The sequence below is a fragment of the Cryptomeria japonica genome, chromosome 8, assembly GCF_030272615.1.
Source record: "Cryptomeria japonica chromosome 8, Sugi_1.0, whole genome shotgun sequence".
Taxonomy (NCBI): domain Eukaryota; kingdom Viridiplantae; phylum Streptophyta; class Pinopsida; order Cupressales; family Cupressaceae; genus Cryptomeria; species Cryptomeria japonica.
In genome coordinates this window covers 125,331,869-125,347,121 of record NC_081412.1, presented here as the reverse complement: position 1 = coordinate 125,347,121, position 15,253 = coordinate 125,331,869, and the positions used below count along the sequence as shown (strand labels likewise).

At 38.2% G+C, this 15,253-nt stretch overlaps 1 protein-coding gene across 1 annotated transcript in view; it reads right to left on the bottom strand.

The window, feature by feature from the left end:
- The window catches only part of LOC131041621 (translocon at the outer membrane of chloroplasts 64), a 159,322-nt gene that overhangs the window by 126,186 nt on the left and 17,883 nt on the right, over positions 1-15,253 (bottom strand). The window contains exons 2-3 of the mRNA XM_057974759.2: positions 11,924-12,076; positions 11,706-11,830 (exon numbers count right to left, since the gene is read on the bottom strand). Of these exons, the coding sequence (XP_057830742.1) occupies positions 11,706-11,830; positions 11,924-12,076 (278 nt within the window). The remainder of the gene's footprint in view (positions 1-11,705; positions 11,831-11,923; positions 12,077-15,253) is intronic.

Here is a 15,253-nt window from a genome sequence, read left to right as displayed (position 1 = left end):
TTGATTACCTTGTAGTAGAGATTTGGATCTGCTTCATTCTTGAAAAACCCTAATTCCAAGAGATATTGATCAATTCTTTCATACCATGCTCTGGGGGCCTGTTTCACTCCATAAAGAGCTTTCTTTAATATGCAGACATGTGATTTAGCCTTATGAATCACACAACCTTCAAGTTGCTCCAAATAAACTTCTTCTTCAATCTTACCATTCAGAAAAGCAATCTTGACATCCATTTGATGGACTTTCCATCCTTTAGATGCTGCAATAGCCAAAACTGCTTGGACAAAAGTGTATCTGGCAACAGGAACAAATGTCTCTTCATAGTCAATACCTTCTTTCTGTGAGAAACCTCTGGCAACAAACCTTGCTTTGTGCTTCTCAATGCTGCCATCTACTGCATGTTTGATTTTGAAGAGCCATTTATAAGATACCACAGATTTGCTTTTAGGCGTAGGCACAATATCCTAGACATCATTTTTCAGAATTGACTGATACTCTTCTGACATAGCATCTTTCCAAACTTGATGCTTGAGCGCATCTCCACAACAAGAAGGTTTTGCATCAATGATCTCAATCATCAAGGCAATATAACTGGAAAATAGGTTAGGTCTCTTACTTTCTCTGAAGGTCCCCTTTGGAGCAAGATAATTTTCAGCTTCTTGAAGCATCTTTTTAGCCCAAAGTGGTCTCTTCCTAGTTTTGGGATAATTTTCTTCTAAAGGTAAGCCTTGAACTTCATGCTCAACATCTTAAGGGGTCTCCCTTTGAATCTCAGGAGTGGAATCCTCATCCAAGCTTGTAGGAGGATCTTGGTGTTCTAATTCATTAGAGCTTTTGGACCTCCTGAATGCTATGTCTTCCTCAAAGATGACATCTCTGCTTAGTTCAATTTGTCTTTGACCAGGTATGTATATTTTGTAGGCTTTAGAGGTTTCACTGTACCCAACAAATACTCCTTTCTTTCCTGAAGGTTCTAACTTTGACCTCTTTTCTTTGGGGACATGAATATAGACTGGACACCCAAAGATCCGGAAATGACTTATGTCAAGTTTGTTGCCAGTAAAGGCTTTTTCAGGGGTTTTATTGTCAAGAAGAGAATGAGGACATCTATTTTGAATGTACACAGCTGTCCTAGATGCTTCAGCCCAAAATGAGGTTTCTATATTTTGGTCAAACAACATAGCCCTAGCAGCTTCTACTATAGTCCTATTCTTTCTTTCAGCTATCCCATTTTGTTGTGGGTTATAAGGTATAGTTAACTCCCTCTTAATCCCAGCATTTATACAATAATCTTTAAACATATCAGAAGTGTATTCCCCCCCATTGTCTGTTCTTAAGGTTATGATTTTCTTACCTGTCATATTTTCTGCAAGAGCTTTGAATTCCTTAAATTTAGAAAGGATTTCTTCAGACTCTTTATACCTCAGAAAATATATCCAGGTCTTCCTAGAATAATCATCTACAAATATTACATAATATAAAAATCCCCCTAATGAGGGTACAGACATGGGTCCACATAAATCAGAATGAACTAATTCTAATACATTTTTGGATTTATTGTTGCTAGAGTATTCTTTCCCAAGGCACACCCTTTGCAGGCTCCTTCAGATTTTTGACAGCTTGGGTAAGTCGATCACCATCTTCTCTATCTTAGGTAGGGCATGGAAATGAAGGTGCCCTAATTTTCTGTGCCAAAGTTCATTCGAATCTGGAGTCTCATGAATCAAGGCTAGAGGTGGAGTGGTGCAAAGTATTAGAATAATTAAATAATGTTAATTTTAGTATTAATGCTCAATAGTGTATATTCTATTTTAGTGAGATCTTCTACGATCTTCTTAGCAGTTTCTTATTAGAAACTTGCTATTCTTGTAAATACTCTTGTATTATTTATGAGTGTCTTGCTCATTCTGTAAATCAATCAATTCTTTGAAATCCACTGCGTATCTCACACTATTTTATGGTATCAAAGCCTGAATAAAGAATTTGTGAATTCTTTTCCGAGATTTTTTGGGCCTCTTAGTTTTGCTGCAGATTTTCAAAAAAAATTTGTGTTCAAAAGTCCGTTTTGGACTGTGTTTCTGCCGTGTAACGGGACTCTTCCTATTTGCGTCTGTCTGGCGAGGCTTTTCAGCATTTTTCGGCGTGGTACAGACCCGCCATTTTTTTTGCAACCTGCAACTTGGTCAACCCTGCGTTTTTTGACTTTCGGCTAGGGTTTTGACCCTCCAGATTCAATCGAAAAAAAAATTTGAATACAGATTCGTGGTGGGTTTTTCGAGATCTCAACTGGGTCGTCGTCAGAATTTTCTAGGTGCCTCGATTTTCGTGCCTCGATTTTCGTGCCAGTGGATCCAAATTCCGACAGTAGATTCCTTTTGAGTTTTTCACAAGGATTTTTGGGTTGTCTTCGGATTTTTCTGGGTCAGTCGGAATTTTCTTCTTGAAATTCGTGCCAGTCGTACTTCACTTTTTGAAGTCTATACCTACATCTGCCTCTGTTTCTGCAGTGGGATTCAAAATATTTTGAATTCGGTGCCAGTGCTTCTTAGTTTTTTTTCATTTTCAGTGCATTGGGAAACGTGCAAATGGCTTCTCTAACCAACTTGATGTTAGAAGGCAATCAACGCTTTAATGGCAACAATTACAACATCTGGAAACAACGTATGTTGACCATTTTCGAATATAGGCGTCTTGACCAGCTTGTTTTGGGAAAAGAGCTCAATCCTGGTACACCTGGTGCAGATCAAGATAAGTTTGATGAACGCAATCGGGAGGCAATTATGCTTCTCAAACTCTCCGTGACTGATGATCAGTTACCACAGATTCCTTCCGGCAAGACACCTTCTGACATCTAGAAGCATCTGAAGGAATTGCATGAGACATCCGACAAGAGCTAAGCATTCTTTCTGAAGAATCAGCTGTTCTCCATCATGATGGACGAACGCATGTCCTTACAGCAACACCTCACGAGGATTAAGGACATTCGAGATCAGCTCAAAGCTATTGGTTGGACTATGGAGGAAGAAGACATGGAAGTAATCACTCTGAAAAGTCTTCCGAAATCGTATGAACACTTCATTGAGACCCTCAATATTACTTCAACTAATGTTGACCTGAAATTTTCAGAATTGTGCACCAAACTTCTGCAGCAGGATCACTGGAAACAACAGTTTGGTAGTGGTACTATGTCAGCCTCCTCGGAAAATGCCTTTACAGCCCAATCCTTTCACAAGGATAAAGGCAAATTTCAGTCCTCTCAATTTTTTCAGCAGAAAGGCTCTTCTCAAACACAGGATGGTGCTAAGAAGAAGAATGTGCACTGCAATTATTGTCACAAGTACAGCCACATGAAGAAAGATTGTCGTCAGAGGCTCGCTTCTGAACAAAAGAAGCAAGGAGGGTCACACCAGAAGGCGCATGTTGCTTAACATTCCGAGCAGAAGGAGTCTGCCTTTTATGCCTTTATGGCTAAGAGGTCTTCAGATCATGCCAAGTCTTCTGCTTGGTACATCGACTTTGGTGCGTCACGTCACTTTTCTCATCGGCGTGACTGGTTTACAGACTTCTCATCTTTCAGTGATTCCGTTGTATTTGGCGGAGGTGAGGAGTATACAGTTGTTGACAGAGGCACTGTTCAGATACAGTCTGGTGGCAGGAATCTCATCTTCCTGAATGTGTACTATGTTCCCGGTATGGAACTTAATCTGCTCTCTGTCAGTCAGATTATGAGGAATTCTCCTCAGCTAGATGTGGTGTTCAGTGCTCACAAGTGTTCCATCATTGATCGGGAGACTCATCTTACTGTTGTTGTTGGTCTAGAGGATCATGGCCTATACAAGCTTCTTGACACTGGTGATTCTCCTGAAGTGGCTCTGGCAGCTCGTGTTTCCCCTCTTAGCACTTTGTGGCATCAGAGATATGGACATCTCAACATTCAATATCTCTCTCAGCTATCTCAGGAGGGACTTGTTTTAGGGTTACCTGATATTCAGACTCAGCATCTCGGAGTATGTGGCACCTGTCAAGCTGGCAAACAGCACTGGACTTCATTCACACATGGAGAGTATTGGTGCGCATCTAAGGTACTTCAATTACTTCATGCTGTTATTTGTGGTCCTATGAATACATCTTCTGTTACTGGTTGCAAATACTTTTTGCTTATTGTAGATGATTTTAGTAGAGAGATGTGGGTGTACTTTCTTAAACACAAATCAGATGTATTTAGTATCTTTCAAAAGTTTAAGTCCTTAGTTGAAAAAGAGTCTGGATGTAGCATCATTACTCTTAGGACAGATAAGGGGGGGGAATTTTGTTCTTCTGCATTCTCCAGCTTCTGTGATACCTATGGCATCAAACGCCAATTGACTACACCCTACACTCCTCAGCAAAACAGTGTTGTTGAGCGTTGCAATCGTACGGTTGTTGAGATGGCTCATTCAATGTTACAACACGGGAGTGTTCCGAATAAGTATTGGGCTGAAGCAGTGTTTACTGTTGTCTACCTCCTTAACCGTTCACCTACTCAGGCTGTTAAGGGGAAGACTCAAGAAGAGGTTTGGTCTGTTCGGAAGCCTAAGATCAGCCACCTGAAGGTTTTTGGCTCTGTTGCCTATGTTTGGATTCCAGATGCTACGCGCTCCAAGTTGGATTCCAAAAGTCAGAAACTCATGATGATAGGATACAGTGATCACCATAAGGCCTACAAACTGATAGATATAGACACTGAACGTCTTATCTTCAGTCGTGATGTTGTATTTGATGAAGACAGAGGATTCTTTCAGTCCCCTTCTTCTGAGCAGTGTTCTGAGGATCAGCCTCACAGTGTTCTTCTTCCATTGGGTTCGCCTGATGGGAGGGATGATGCAGAATCCATTTTCGATGATGCACTACCTGAGTTCCCTCCAAAGAATAATCCTCCTCCTGCTGCTCCTGTTCCTGATCTTGAGCCTCTTCCAACTCCTCCAGATGTTAGCACTTCTACTCTTCGGCCTGAATGGTGGGCCAAGACCATTGGTGATCTCAGGGATACTGAGCTCATTGAGGGTAGAACCTCCCGTAATAAGAGCAAACAACAGCATACGGTCAATTTTGCTCTCATGGCTAACATACACAGTGTTTTTGAGCCTCAGACATATTCAAAGGCTAAAGGTATACCTGAGTGGGAACAGGCTATGGAAGCTGAGTTCCAGAGTCTTCAAAAGAATCACACTTGGGCCCTTTCTGATCTTCCTTCAGGGAAGAAGCCCATTAGTTGCAAATGGGTGTACAAAGTAAAATACAAAGCTGATGGAACCCTAGACAAGTATAAGGCTCGTCTTGTTGCTCGTGGGTTCTCACAGAAAGAAGGCATTGACTACGAGGAGACTTTTGCTCCTACAGCCAAAATGAGTACCATACGGCTCGTCCTTGCCTTGGCAGCTCAGTTCAGTTGGAAAGTCCATCAAATGGACGTCAAGAGTGTTTTTCTGAATGGTGACTTACAGGAAGAAGTCTACATGACGCAACCCCCAGGATTCAAGCTTGCTGGTCAAGAACAAAAGGTTTGTAGACTAATCAAAGCACTCTATGGTCTGAAACAAGCTCCTCGGGCTTGGTACATGAAAATTGATAAGTACCTGACAGATCATGGTTTTCAGCGGAGTCCATCTGATGCAAACCTGTATATCAGGCATACTAGTAATGATGTTTTGTTTGTGGTTGTCTACGTGGATGACTTAATCATTACTGGCAGTTCAGCACATTTGATCACTGGGATCAAACAGGATTTGTGCTGCACCTTTGATATGACAGATTTGGGACTTCTACATTACTGCTTAGGAGTTGAAGTCTGGCAGACTGAGAACAGGATCTTTCTCTCTCAGTCCAAGTATGCAAGAAGTCTTGTGGACAGGTTCAAAATGCAGGATTGCAAACCTGCCTCTTACTCCTATGGAATTCAGGCTCAAACTTTCAGCTCAGTCATCTTCACCAGTTGTGGATGAATCCTTGTTCAGGCAACTAGTGGGCAGCCTCATCTATCTTACTGCCACTAGACCTGACATCAGTTTTGCAGTGAGCTACATTTCACGCTTCATGACAGCTCCCAAGGCTGATCATTGGATAGCAGCAAAGCGTGCGCTGCGTTATGTGAGTGGCACTCCTGATTATGGACTTCTGTACACTCGGAATTCTGATCCTACACTCAGTGGTTACACAGATTCTGACTGAGCAGGTTCGGTTGATGACCGTAAATCTACAGCAGGGTATGTGTTTAGTTTGGGATCTGGTGTTGTCACATGGACTAGTAAGAAGCAGCAGGCAGTGGCTCTCTCCTCGATAGAAGCAGAGTATCGGGGAGCAGTTAAGGCATCTTGTGAGGCGGTTTGGCTTCAACGAATGCTTGCGGATATCCATGTCTCCCAAGCAGGTCCAACTCCCTTGTTCTGTGATAATCAGGGAGTGCTCAAACTCGCCAAGAATCCAGTCTTCCATGAAAGAACCAAGCATGTGGAAACCCATTGTCACTATATTCGACAGCTGGTTGAAGACGGATCTATCCAATTGCTGTATGTTCCTACCTCGGAGCAGCCAGCAGACATCTTCACCAAGCCCCTTGGTCTTGATAAATTTGTAAAATTTAGGGGGTCTATAGGTGTAGTTAATAGATTGAGCATTAAGGGAAGGTATTAGAATAATTTAATAATGTTAATTTTAGTATTAATGCTCAATAGTGTATATTCTATTTTAGTGAGATCTTCTCAGTAGTTTCTTATTAGAAACTTTTTATTCTTGTAAATACTCTTGTATTATTTATGAGCGTCTTGCTCATTCTGTAAATCAATCAATTCTTTGAAATCCATTGCGTGTCTCGCACTGTTTTACAAAGTTTGTAGAGGCTCCCTTGTCTTACTCCAATGGTGTGGGCTTTCTTGATGGTGGAGTTCTTTGGCCAAGCAAGTACCTTTCCTTCCATAAAGGTTAATCTGTAACCCTTATCTTCAAGTGCAGAAACTGAGACAAGGTTTCTCTTTATATCAGGTACAAATAGAACTCCAGTCAGTTGTAGGGATATGCCTGACTTTAGGTTGATATTGCAGGTTCCTATTCCCATAACTGGATAATTTGAGTCATCACCAATTATCACTTCTTCATTTGAACTTTCCACAAGTGTATCTAGGTGCTCACGAAATCCAGTGATGTGTCGAGATGCTCCGCTGTCAATCACCCATGTGTTGAAACTGGAGGTGACTTGACTAGAGAGGGCTGAGTAGAAGACTAGCTGCTCGGAATTACTCCCTTTCTTAATTTCTGCCATTGAAGCTTGTTGTTTGATCCTGTCTGGACACTTCATTGCATAGTACCTATATTGGTCACATCTGAAACATTGTACTTCAGAAATGTCTCTTCTTCTTTGAAGACCTCTTCCCATTTGAGTTGTTGTCCCTCTTTCTCTTAAAGTTCTTCTTCTTTCCTTTCTTGTGGGAATTAGAGTTTAGAACTTGAATGTCTTCATTACCATTGTTTTGTTTTATTCCTCTTGTGACAAGCTGAGATTCCTCTTGAATGCAATCGGTTTTCAATCTATCAAACTTAGGAAATTTAGAACGAGCATTGATTCCTTGAATGAACGATTCCCATGAGGTAGGAAGTCCATTTAGGGCCATCATAGCAAGTTCTTTGTTGTCTACTAGATGTCCAATAGTGGATAGTTGATCCCTAAGCTCAATGATCCTCAAGAAATAGGATGTAACTGTTTCTCCTTTATTCATCTTTATATGGTGTAGTTGATTCTTTAGGGTGAGAACCTTGCTAGTTTTGTTGATTTCATAAATGTCAGCTAGTGCTTTGAACATCTGAAAGGCCGTCTCATATTTAGAAATGACTGGTACAATGTGGTCTCGTACTGAATCCACAATTATCTTAAGGGCCTTCTCATTGTCGTTGCTCCACTAAATTTTCTCTGTATCATCAGAGGGTTCAGGAATTTCACTTTTGACATGGGAGTCAATTTTATTTTCTTTCAAAACAAGAATGATCCTGAATTTCGAAGATACAAAATTTGATGCTCCATCTAATCTATCTTCAAACCTAACTGCGGTTGCCATTAGGATTATGGGAATGTGATCTTATCAAGAGCCTGGTGAAAGTTTATGAGATCGTTACAGAATTTTAATATGATCTTCCTTAACTTCGCTCTGATACCATGTTAAGTTCTTTCAAAATTTTGTGATCAAAATAGAAGAGATGGAGATATGATCTGAAAGTTGTATTTTATCTGCTATAGCGTGTTTTAAAGATGCACCACACTTATCAATTTCGGTGTATGCATCCTCCTCAATGTAAGCATGCTATATAAGTGGATGAGGGGTTACGTAGTGAAGAGATATGTCTTCCCACGTGGGAAGACACATCTCTTCCCTACGTACCTCTCACCACAGTATATAAACTAGTCACCGTTTACTTACCCGATCCGAAGGAGTGCGACTTGTTTGAGAATCGCTTTACCACCCAATACCATGAACGGTGTAACCGTTGGTCAAACGCGATAAGTTAACTTTGGTTTTATTTATCATTAGTTAATGTTAACATATTAGTATATGTAATCAAATTAATATATATATATATATATCGGAAGCATGAAATAGTACGACCAATGTTACAAAATTTAACACAGGATTCATAATGAACCTCATTCAGAGTTTACTTGCTCGTTGTGTGAAGAAGCCATCAACCAAGTCAGCGTATCTAGATGCATTAAACCTACTCATCCTACGAGGAGGACAACTATACGTGTAAGGCACGAAATTCAATGTACCTAACCTCATTTCTCCTTGGTCCAAATTCAAAGGACGTGTCCAAAAAATTGTAATTTTCTCATTGGTCGATGAGGTGTTAGTTGTAACAAACCCTAATTAGGGTTTGTATTGAATTATCTTGGCCATTAATTTGTAATCAATCCTAGCCCTTCATTTGTAATTCAACCTCTATATAAGGCTTTGCCGTCTCATTTGTAAAGGTTAATAGTTAAGAGAGCAGCAGTTAGCAAATAGAGTTAGAAATAGAGAAGGAAGAAGCTAGAGATTGTTACCAAGACTTTGTTGAAATCAATACATAACTCTCATTAAAACTATGGTGGATGTTTGTGTTGTGTTTCTACATTTTGCATGGTTTCTTGTTACTTCTCAAATGTAGTTGAAGTTCATTGATTATAATGGAGAGATGTGATGATATTCGATGGAATTTCGGTTCATGCAATTTGGAATTTGGTGATTGCAAATTGCAGTGTATGGTTAGTCTGAACCTGATTTAGCACTAGTTTGATTGTGGATGTTCTTTTGGATTGCACCAATCTTGGGTATTTATGAATGTTTACAATATAAAAATCCTTTGCTGCCTTTGGAGATTGAATTAATATTGTGTAGTTGTTTCCTCATGGTGAAACGAGGCTTGATCATGGAATCCATCCATCAAAGCATCATCTATTATCATCATTGTCTTTAGGTTTAGATTAGATTTTTCCAACCTTATCTCTTTTGTATTTTATTTTCAAGCCGGTTTAGGTTAGTTTCCACATTCCAACAATACATAAGTCCATTTGTGATTACCAGCAATATCACATCAAATCATTGAGCCTATCCAACATTAAAGTCAATTGTTTACATTGTAAACCTTGGGGTTGCCTTGTTTGATCACGAACTTTAGCATATAAGGTTTCCTTGTTCAAGAGAGGATAGAATACTTAATTTTATTCTGTGATTGAGGTGTCATAAAAAACACATCAACAGAATTGGCGTTAGAGGGAGGGCCTGAACAACGAACTTCGGATTGTGGAATTAAAGTGAAGTTATCTCTACCCTCCTCTACGCTCAAAAAAAATTACCACAAGAAGGAAAGGTGAGAATGCTGGATTAGTAACCAAAATTAATGAATGCCACTGAAGCACACCAGAAGGAAATAATAGCCTCCCCATGAAACATCACAAACCTCAGCAAATCGAAAGAAAGAATATAGTAAATAAAATACAATAATCTTTTTTTTTAAAAAGATAACTAAAAACAATATATGTAGGGATGATAAATATTTATTCTCAATAGCAAATCACTCTTGTCATCTAAACTGAGAAATGTAAAATTTAAACACCCAGAATAGCCAAAGAATGTCATCTATTCAATGGCAAGCGCTAAAGTGTGGCCTTTACCAGTGGTATCCAATGCAATCAAAAAAAATCCACCATGACAGGCGCAGGACACCAATGCAGAAACATACAAGGTTGAGAAACCCCTAAGTCCAAACTTAACTGAGATACATCCAATTATTTTGTGCAAGAGGAAACCCAGCTGTCATAGACTCGTAACACATACACTCATCAAATAAACCAAAGAAGAGAACATTATTTGAGAGGAGCCATTGCAAGAACTTTCCACTATGACAAGGCAGGTCACCCATGCAAAAACATACTACGTTGAGAAACCCCCAAGTCCAAATGCAACTGAGATACATCCGTTGATTTTGTCCAAGAGGAAGCCCAGCTGTAATAAACTCATAACACACACAATCATCAAAGAAACCAAAGGAGGGCACGATTAGAGAGAAGACAATTAAAAACCAATTCACACAAAATTAAGATACACCTATGAAAGGATATTGCAGCTGTTAAATGACCTATCATGCTCTTAATGTAGCTTTAATCCTGATTTAGGAGCAATTGCATAGCAGGCTTTTATACATTAGCACCTCCTTTTCTATCATGGGTTTTCACTGGTTTGTAAAATTAGGCATGGGCTTCCTCCAAAACAATATTAACTTATGTAATCACCAGGCTTCCTCTTGGAGAATCTCAACAAATGCATCAAGAAAGAGCTAATTGTACAATATAGAAGATGCAATGAAAATATACAGAAACATTGCCAGCTAAAACAAATATTGTATGCATCAACTTTTTAAAAAAACATGAAAAACAATAGAAGACCTTTTATGGTTATCACATGGATGGATACGATCCAAATTTAGCCAACAGACTTCCAACAAGTTTAAAAGATTGCCATTAAACTCTAGGGATGCAATTTGATGAAAAGAGTTGAGCTTTAGCAAAAACCACCAGCTGCACCAGACACATAAACTTCAGTTTCTGGAAATGTCATCTCACCAGTAATGGCAGGAAAATCGTATGTAATCATTCTTCAGGAGTCCATTTAAATATATGAAATTTATGAATACAGTATATCGGGCACATTCCATCCATTTTCAAATTATATGGAGTTCTAAACATATAATGTCGCCATGACTAGCTTTTTCTCTCTGATAATCCCTTTCAACAAAATTAAGTATATGCGGTCCTTTTCCACATTATGTAAATTTGCAGAACATATACTATTATCATAGTTCAAAAGAATCAGTCTTTATTGGCAATGCTATCATTCAACAAAAATTGAACAGATAACATTTTTAGTATCGAAATAAATTTTTCAAGCTTCCAATTTTGATTATTGAAAGTTTTGAAACTGAAGTGAAATTACAAAGAAATGTAGGTGCCACATATCATTCTCTCATCCTATTACCATAGGAAGCTATTGTTTCTTCATTGTTTATAAATTATCAGCTACCATTAGTTTATATGCAGTTTTGTCATCAAGTGTGATTCTTGTTACCTAAGCATATAAGTTTCCAATCAGTTTGATAAAGAATTGCAATGTACACTGATTACTTCCTAGAACTAGGATGCTCACCAAGAGAAAAGTCCACAAGCTCTGCTGCAACAGCTACAGCAGATCCACTGGAAGATCCGCCAGGTATCCTTGAGGGTGCAGCTGGATTTGTTGGAGTTCCATAGTGTTTATTTTCCCCATTGATACTGCAAAGATTAGATAAAATTAAGATATAAAGATCAATGAAATTGCAAACCCGAACCAGAAATATTTATAGATATTTGGAGATCATCACCAACCAGTATGCCATCTCATCCATAACATTTCTTCCCACACATGTGGCTCCCCCTTGTACAAGAAGTGAAACAGCTGGCGCTGTTCGAACAGCCAGTTCATGTGTTCTCCGCCAGTCAGGATTTCCAAAGCCAGTTACAAATCCTTCTACATCAAATCTATCATCACATTAAATGTTACCTCACTTATATTAGTAATGAGTTCTGGCTGTACCCAGAAAGCTTTTTAAACAAACACTCTTAACGCAATGATTGTCTTACAAAAAAAATATTTCAAAAGCTCATTCTTTTATATTTCTCCCATTACCTAACAATCTGCTATCTTCCACTACACCTTCTGAAAACTAAACCAATTCACTCAAGCCTTTGGTCCTAGTTTATTTGGCTCCTAAAAAAAGTTAAAAAACAAATAGAAAGAATAACATACTGATTACATAAAAATTAAATATGAAGTAGTGAGCAATACAACTGCACTTTGTGTGATTGAAATTCAAGTATATAAATTGCCCTCTTTGGCATGCTGTGGTGGTTAAGTTGTGGTGGTGTTGTTCTTGCCATCAAGGTTCAAACCCTGCTGGGGTGCTATTGTTAAATGTTTAAATGGCAATGAGGTCCCCCATTTGTGACCTTACAGGTTCATAGCTCCGGGTCAAAAGCGTTTACTCCTCTTACAAAAAAAACTCAAATATATGCATTTATAGAAAAAACACTGTTATCTTTAAAAACAATCCCCAATAAGCCTCAAGTCTAAACAACAAAATTGAAAATATTGGTAATAAACATGTAAAGTAGATCCAGTCAAAAATACGAGTACATGCTTTCTCACATAGCCAATACATCGAGAAAGAAGCTTTTTACGTTACAGTTCAAAAAACATATGTTCTAGTATGGTTCTTATTTAAGTACTGGAGTGCTAAAAACATTTCATTGTAAACCAGAAGCTTTCATGCAATATTTTCTAAGGCATTGCCCTTAAGTTTCAAATGATAGACAGCACTGCTTTGTCCAAAAACATCAATAAAACCTTGATTATGTACCAAAGTTCAAAAACCATCAGAAGCAGCATGGTCATGTGTTCAATAGACAGAGGTTTTAAACTAACTTGCTTGTTTAAGTATAGATCTAGGTTCACCAGTCAACCTGTTTTTCCCCAGGTTCAATATGGTTAGGTACATATAAACCTATAATTTGCAACAAAATCATTCAAAATTTACAAGACAGTTGAAAGGGATAAAGATACAATGTCAAATGTGAAATCAATACAAAATACATTCAATAATCACCATCTTGCTCTTCATCCAGAGCATCAAAGTCCTCACTTAATTCATTTGAACCACAAGCAACTACAATGCCAATCCCACCACCTACATCCTGTGTAGGAGCCTCCTCATCCTCTAAAGAGACTGAGGCAACCATAACCGATGCATCCAAGTAAACACACTCTTAGGTTTACATCCCAATTTATCACAGCCTCTTCTTTTTCTTTTTTTGCAGCGAACCAGTTGTGCTTGACGAAGTAGAGAAATTAGTATGTATTTCGATTCCACTCAACTGAAGAAGAACTCACAACTTGTTGAAATTAGAGACAAATTCAGTGATTTAGTACTACATTTGTGATTATAAAATATAATAAATAACTGCAAAAGAATAGTAATCGTGTTAAACAATTAAAAATGCTTACATGTGATAGAACTTGGATATCAAGAGATTGCAAGTAAATAGAACCTCGGGCATGGAGGTACCACCATGTATAGGTGTCCTTAACATACTTTTCTTGAAGAGCTTTAAGACTATGATTCTCTAACATTATGAAGCTTACAAACTCACATACAACGACACTTTTAGATTGTGAAAGTTCTTCAGAATGCAGCTTTGTATCTATTAGAAACTTCCATGTCTCGATACAATTCCACTCTCCTTGGTAGAGTATGTTGTGTTGCATAGTTGGAAGACAATGCAAACACAACAAGATGGAGGCTTTGGCCATCTTATTCCAACAATCAACAATGATTCTTTGCGCTCTTTTAAAAAAAAATTATCTAGAATCATTCTCCTTGGTGCTATTATGTGTCCTGTTTTTTCAATAATATAGTCTTTGCCATCATATATTTTCCCTACATGGTTAATCTGTAGCAGCAATCTTAACCATACTCATAATGGGCTCAATTAAATTCATGACATTATCCACATCAGCCCACCAATCATCATCCAAATTCAATAAATTAACCTTTTGGGTCCTCCCTAAATTTTCTTGCCTCCCCACACTCCAAATGTTACTAATGACCATTACACTGAATGCCTCTCACATCTTCACAACTACTCTCAAGAAATTTATGTGCAATACAAAGCACACCTCACCAACCTAATATAGTGATTTAAAAACAATTAAAAGTTTTAAAAGATAATTGATGTCAGATAGTTAAAAAATTTATTGCAAACTTAAGGTAAATTTAAAAATATTAAAATTTCATGAAATTACCTTGAACAACTCCAACTTGGAGAAAAAAACATAGATGGCTTGTGGCATATGATGGTTTATCATGAGCATCTAAATCTTCTCGCACTCAATGTAATTTTATCTCATCAACTTTATCTCTATGCCAATCTTTCACATCACCAAGCTGAGAGAATGGAAAATACCTAGTGTCCAAAATAGTGCATGTATATTGCCTCGACCAATAAACCTATTGCCTTGCAATTTTTAGTAGCGTTCATTATGGCTTGGACAATATTTTCAGCACCCACCATCTACATTGCCTCTATGAGAATTTTGACAATTAATTTCCCTCTTTCTCTTGAACCTTGCAATTCAAACACATTGTCCCTTTACGGCACCTTGCAATGACATTAATTAAAGGTATGTTTTTGCGATCTCGTCATGCAACATAAACGATCGACACTCTCATTTCAATTCATGAATAATTGATTGCAAAGACATCTCTACCAAATTTTCTTCTTTTGCAAATAGGGTGGTGCACACTTTTTCATACCCATCTTGTATGACCTGCAAGTGTTTAATTGATTGTCATAGCCATTTCCCACCAATATTTTGAGCTCAATAGGTTGAAAGGAATCCCATTGGCATAAATGTAACATGCAATAAGCTTATTTCTTATGTTCCTCACCTCACTTTAAAATGCCATATCTAGAGGACCTCTTTTGTTGGAAGGAGAGGAGATTTTGACTTCTTGGGAAGGCGGTGTAAAATGTTCTAGGCTAAATGTATACAGAAATCAACCAAAAAAAGCTAACATAGAAATTTATTTATTTCTTCACCTTGACAACACAATTGTACAAATAGAAAGAACTAATCTAATATGACTAATTAGAATGTCT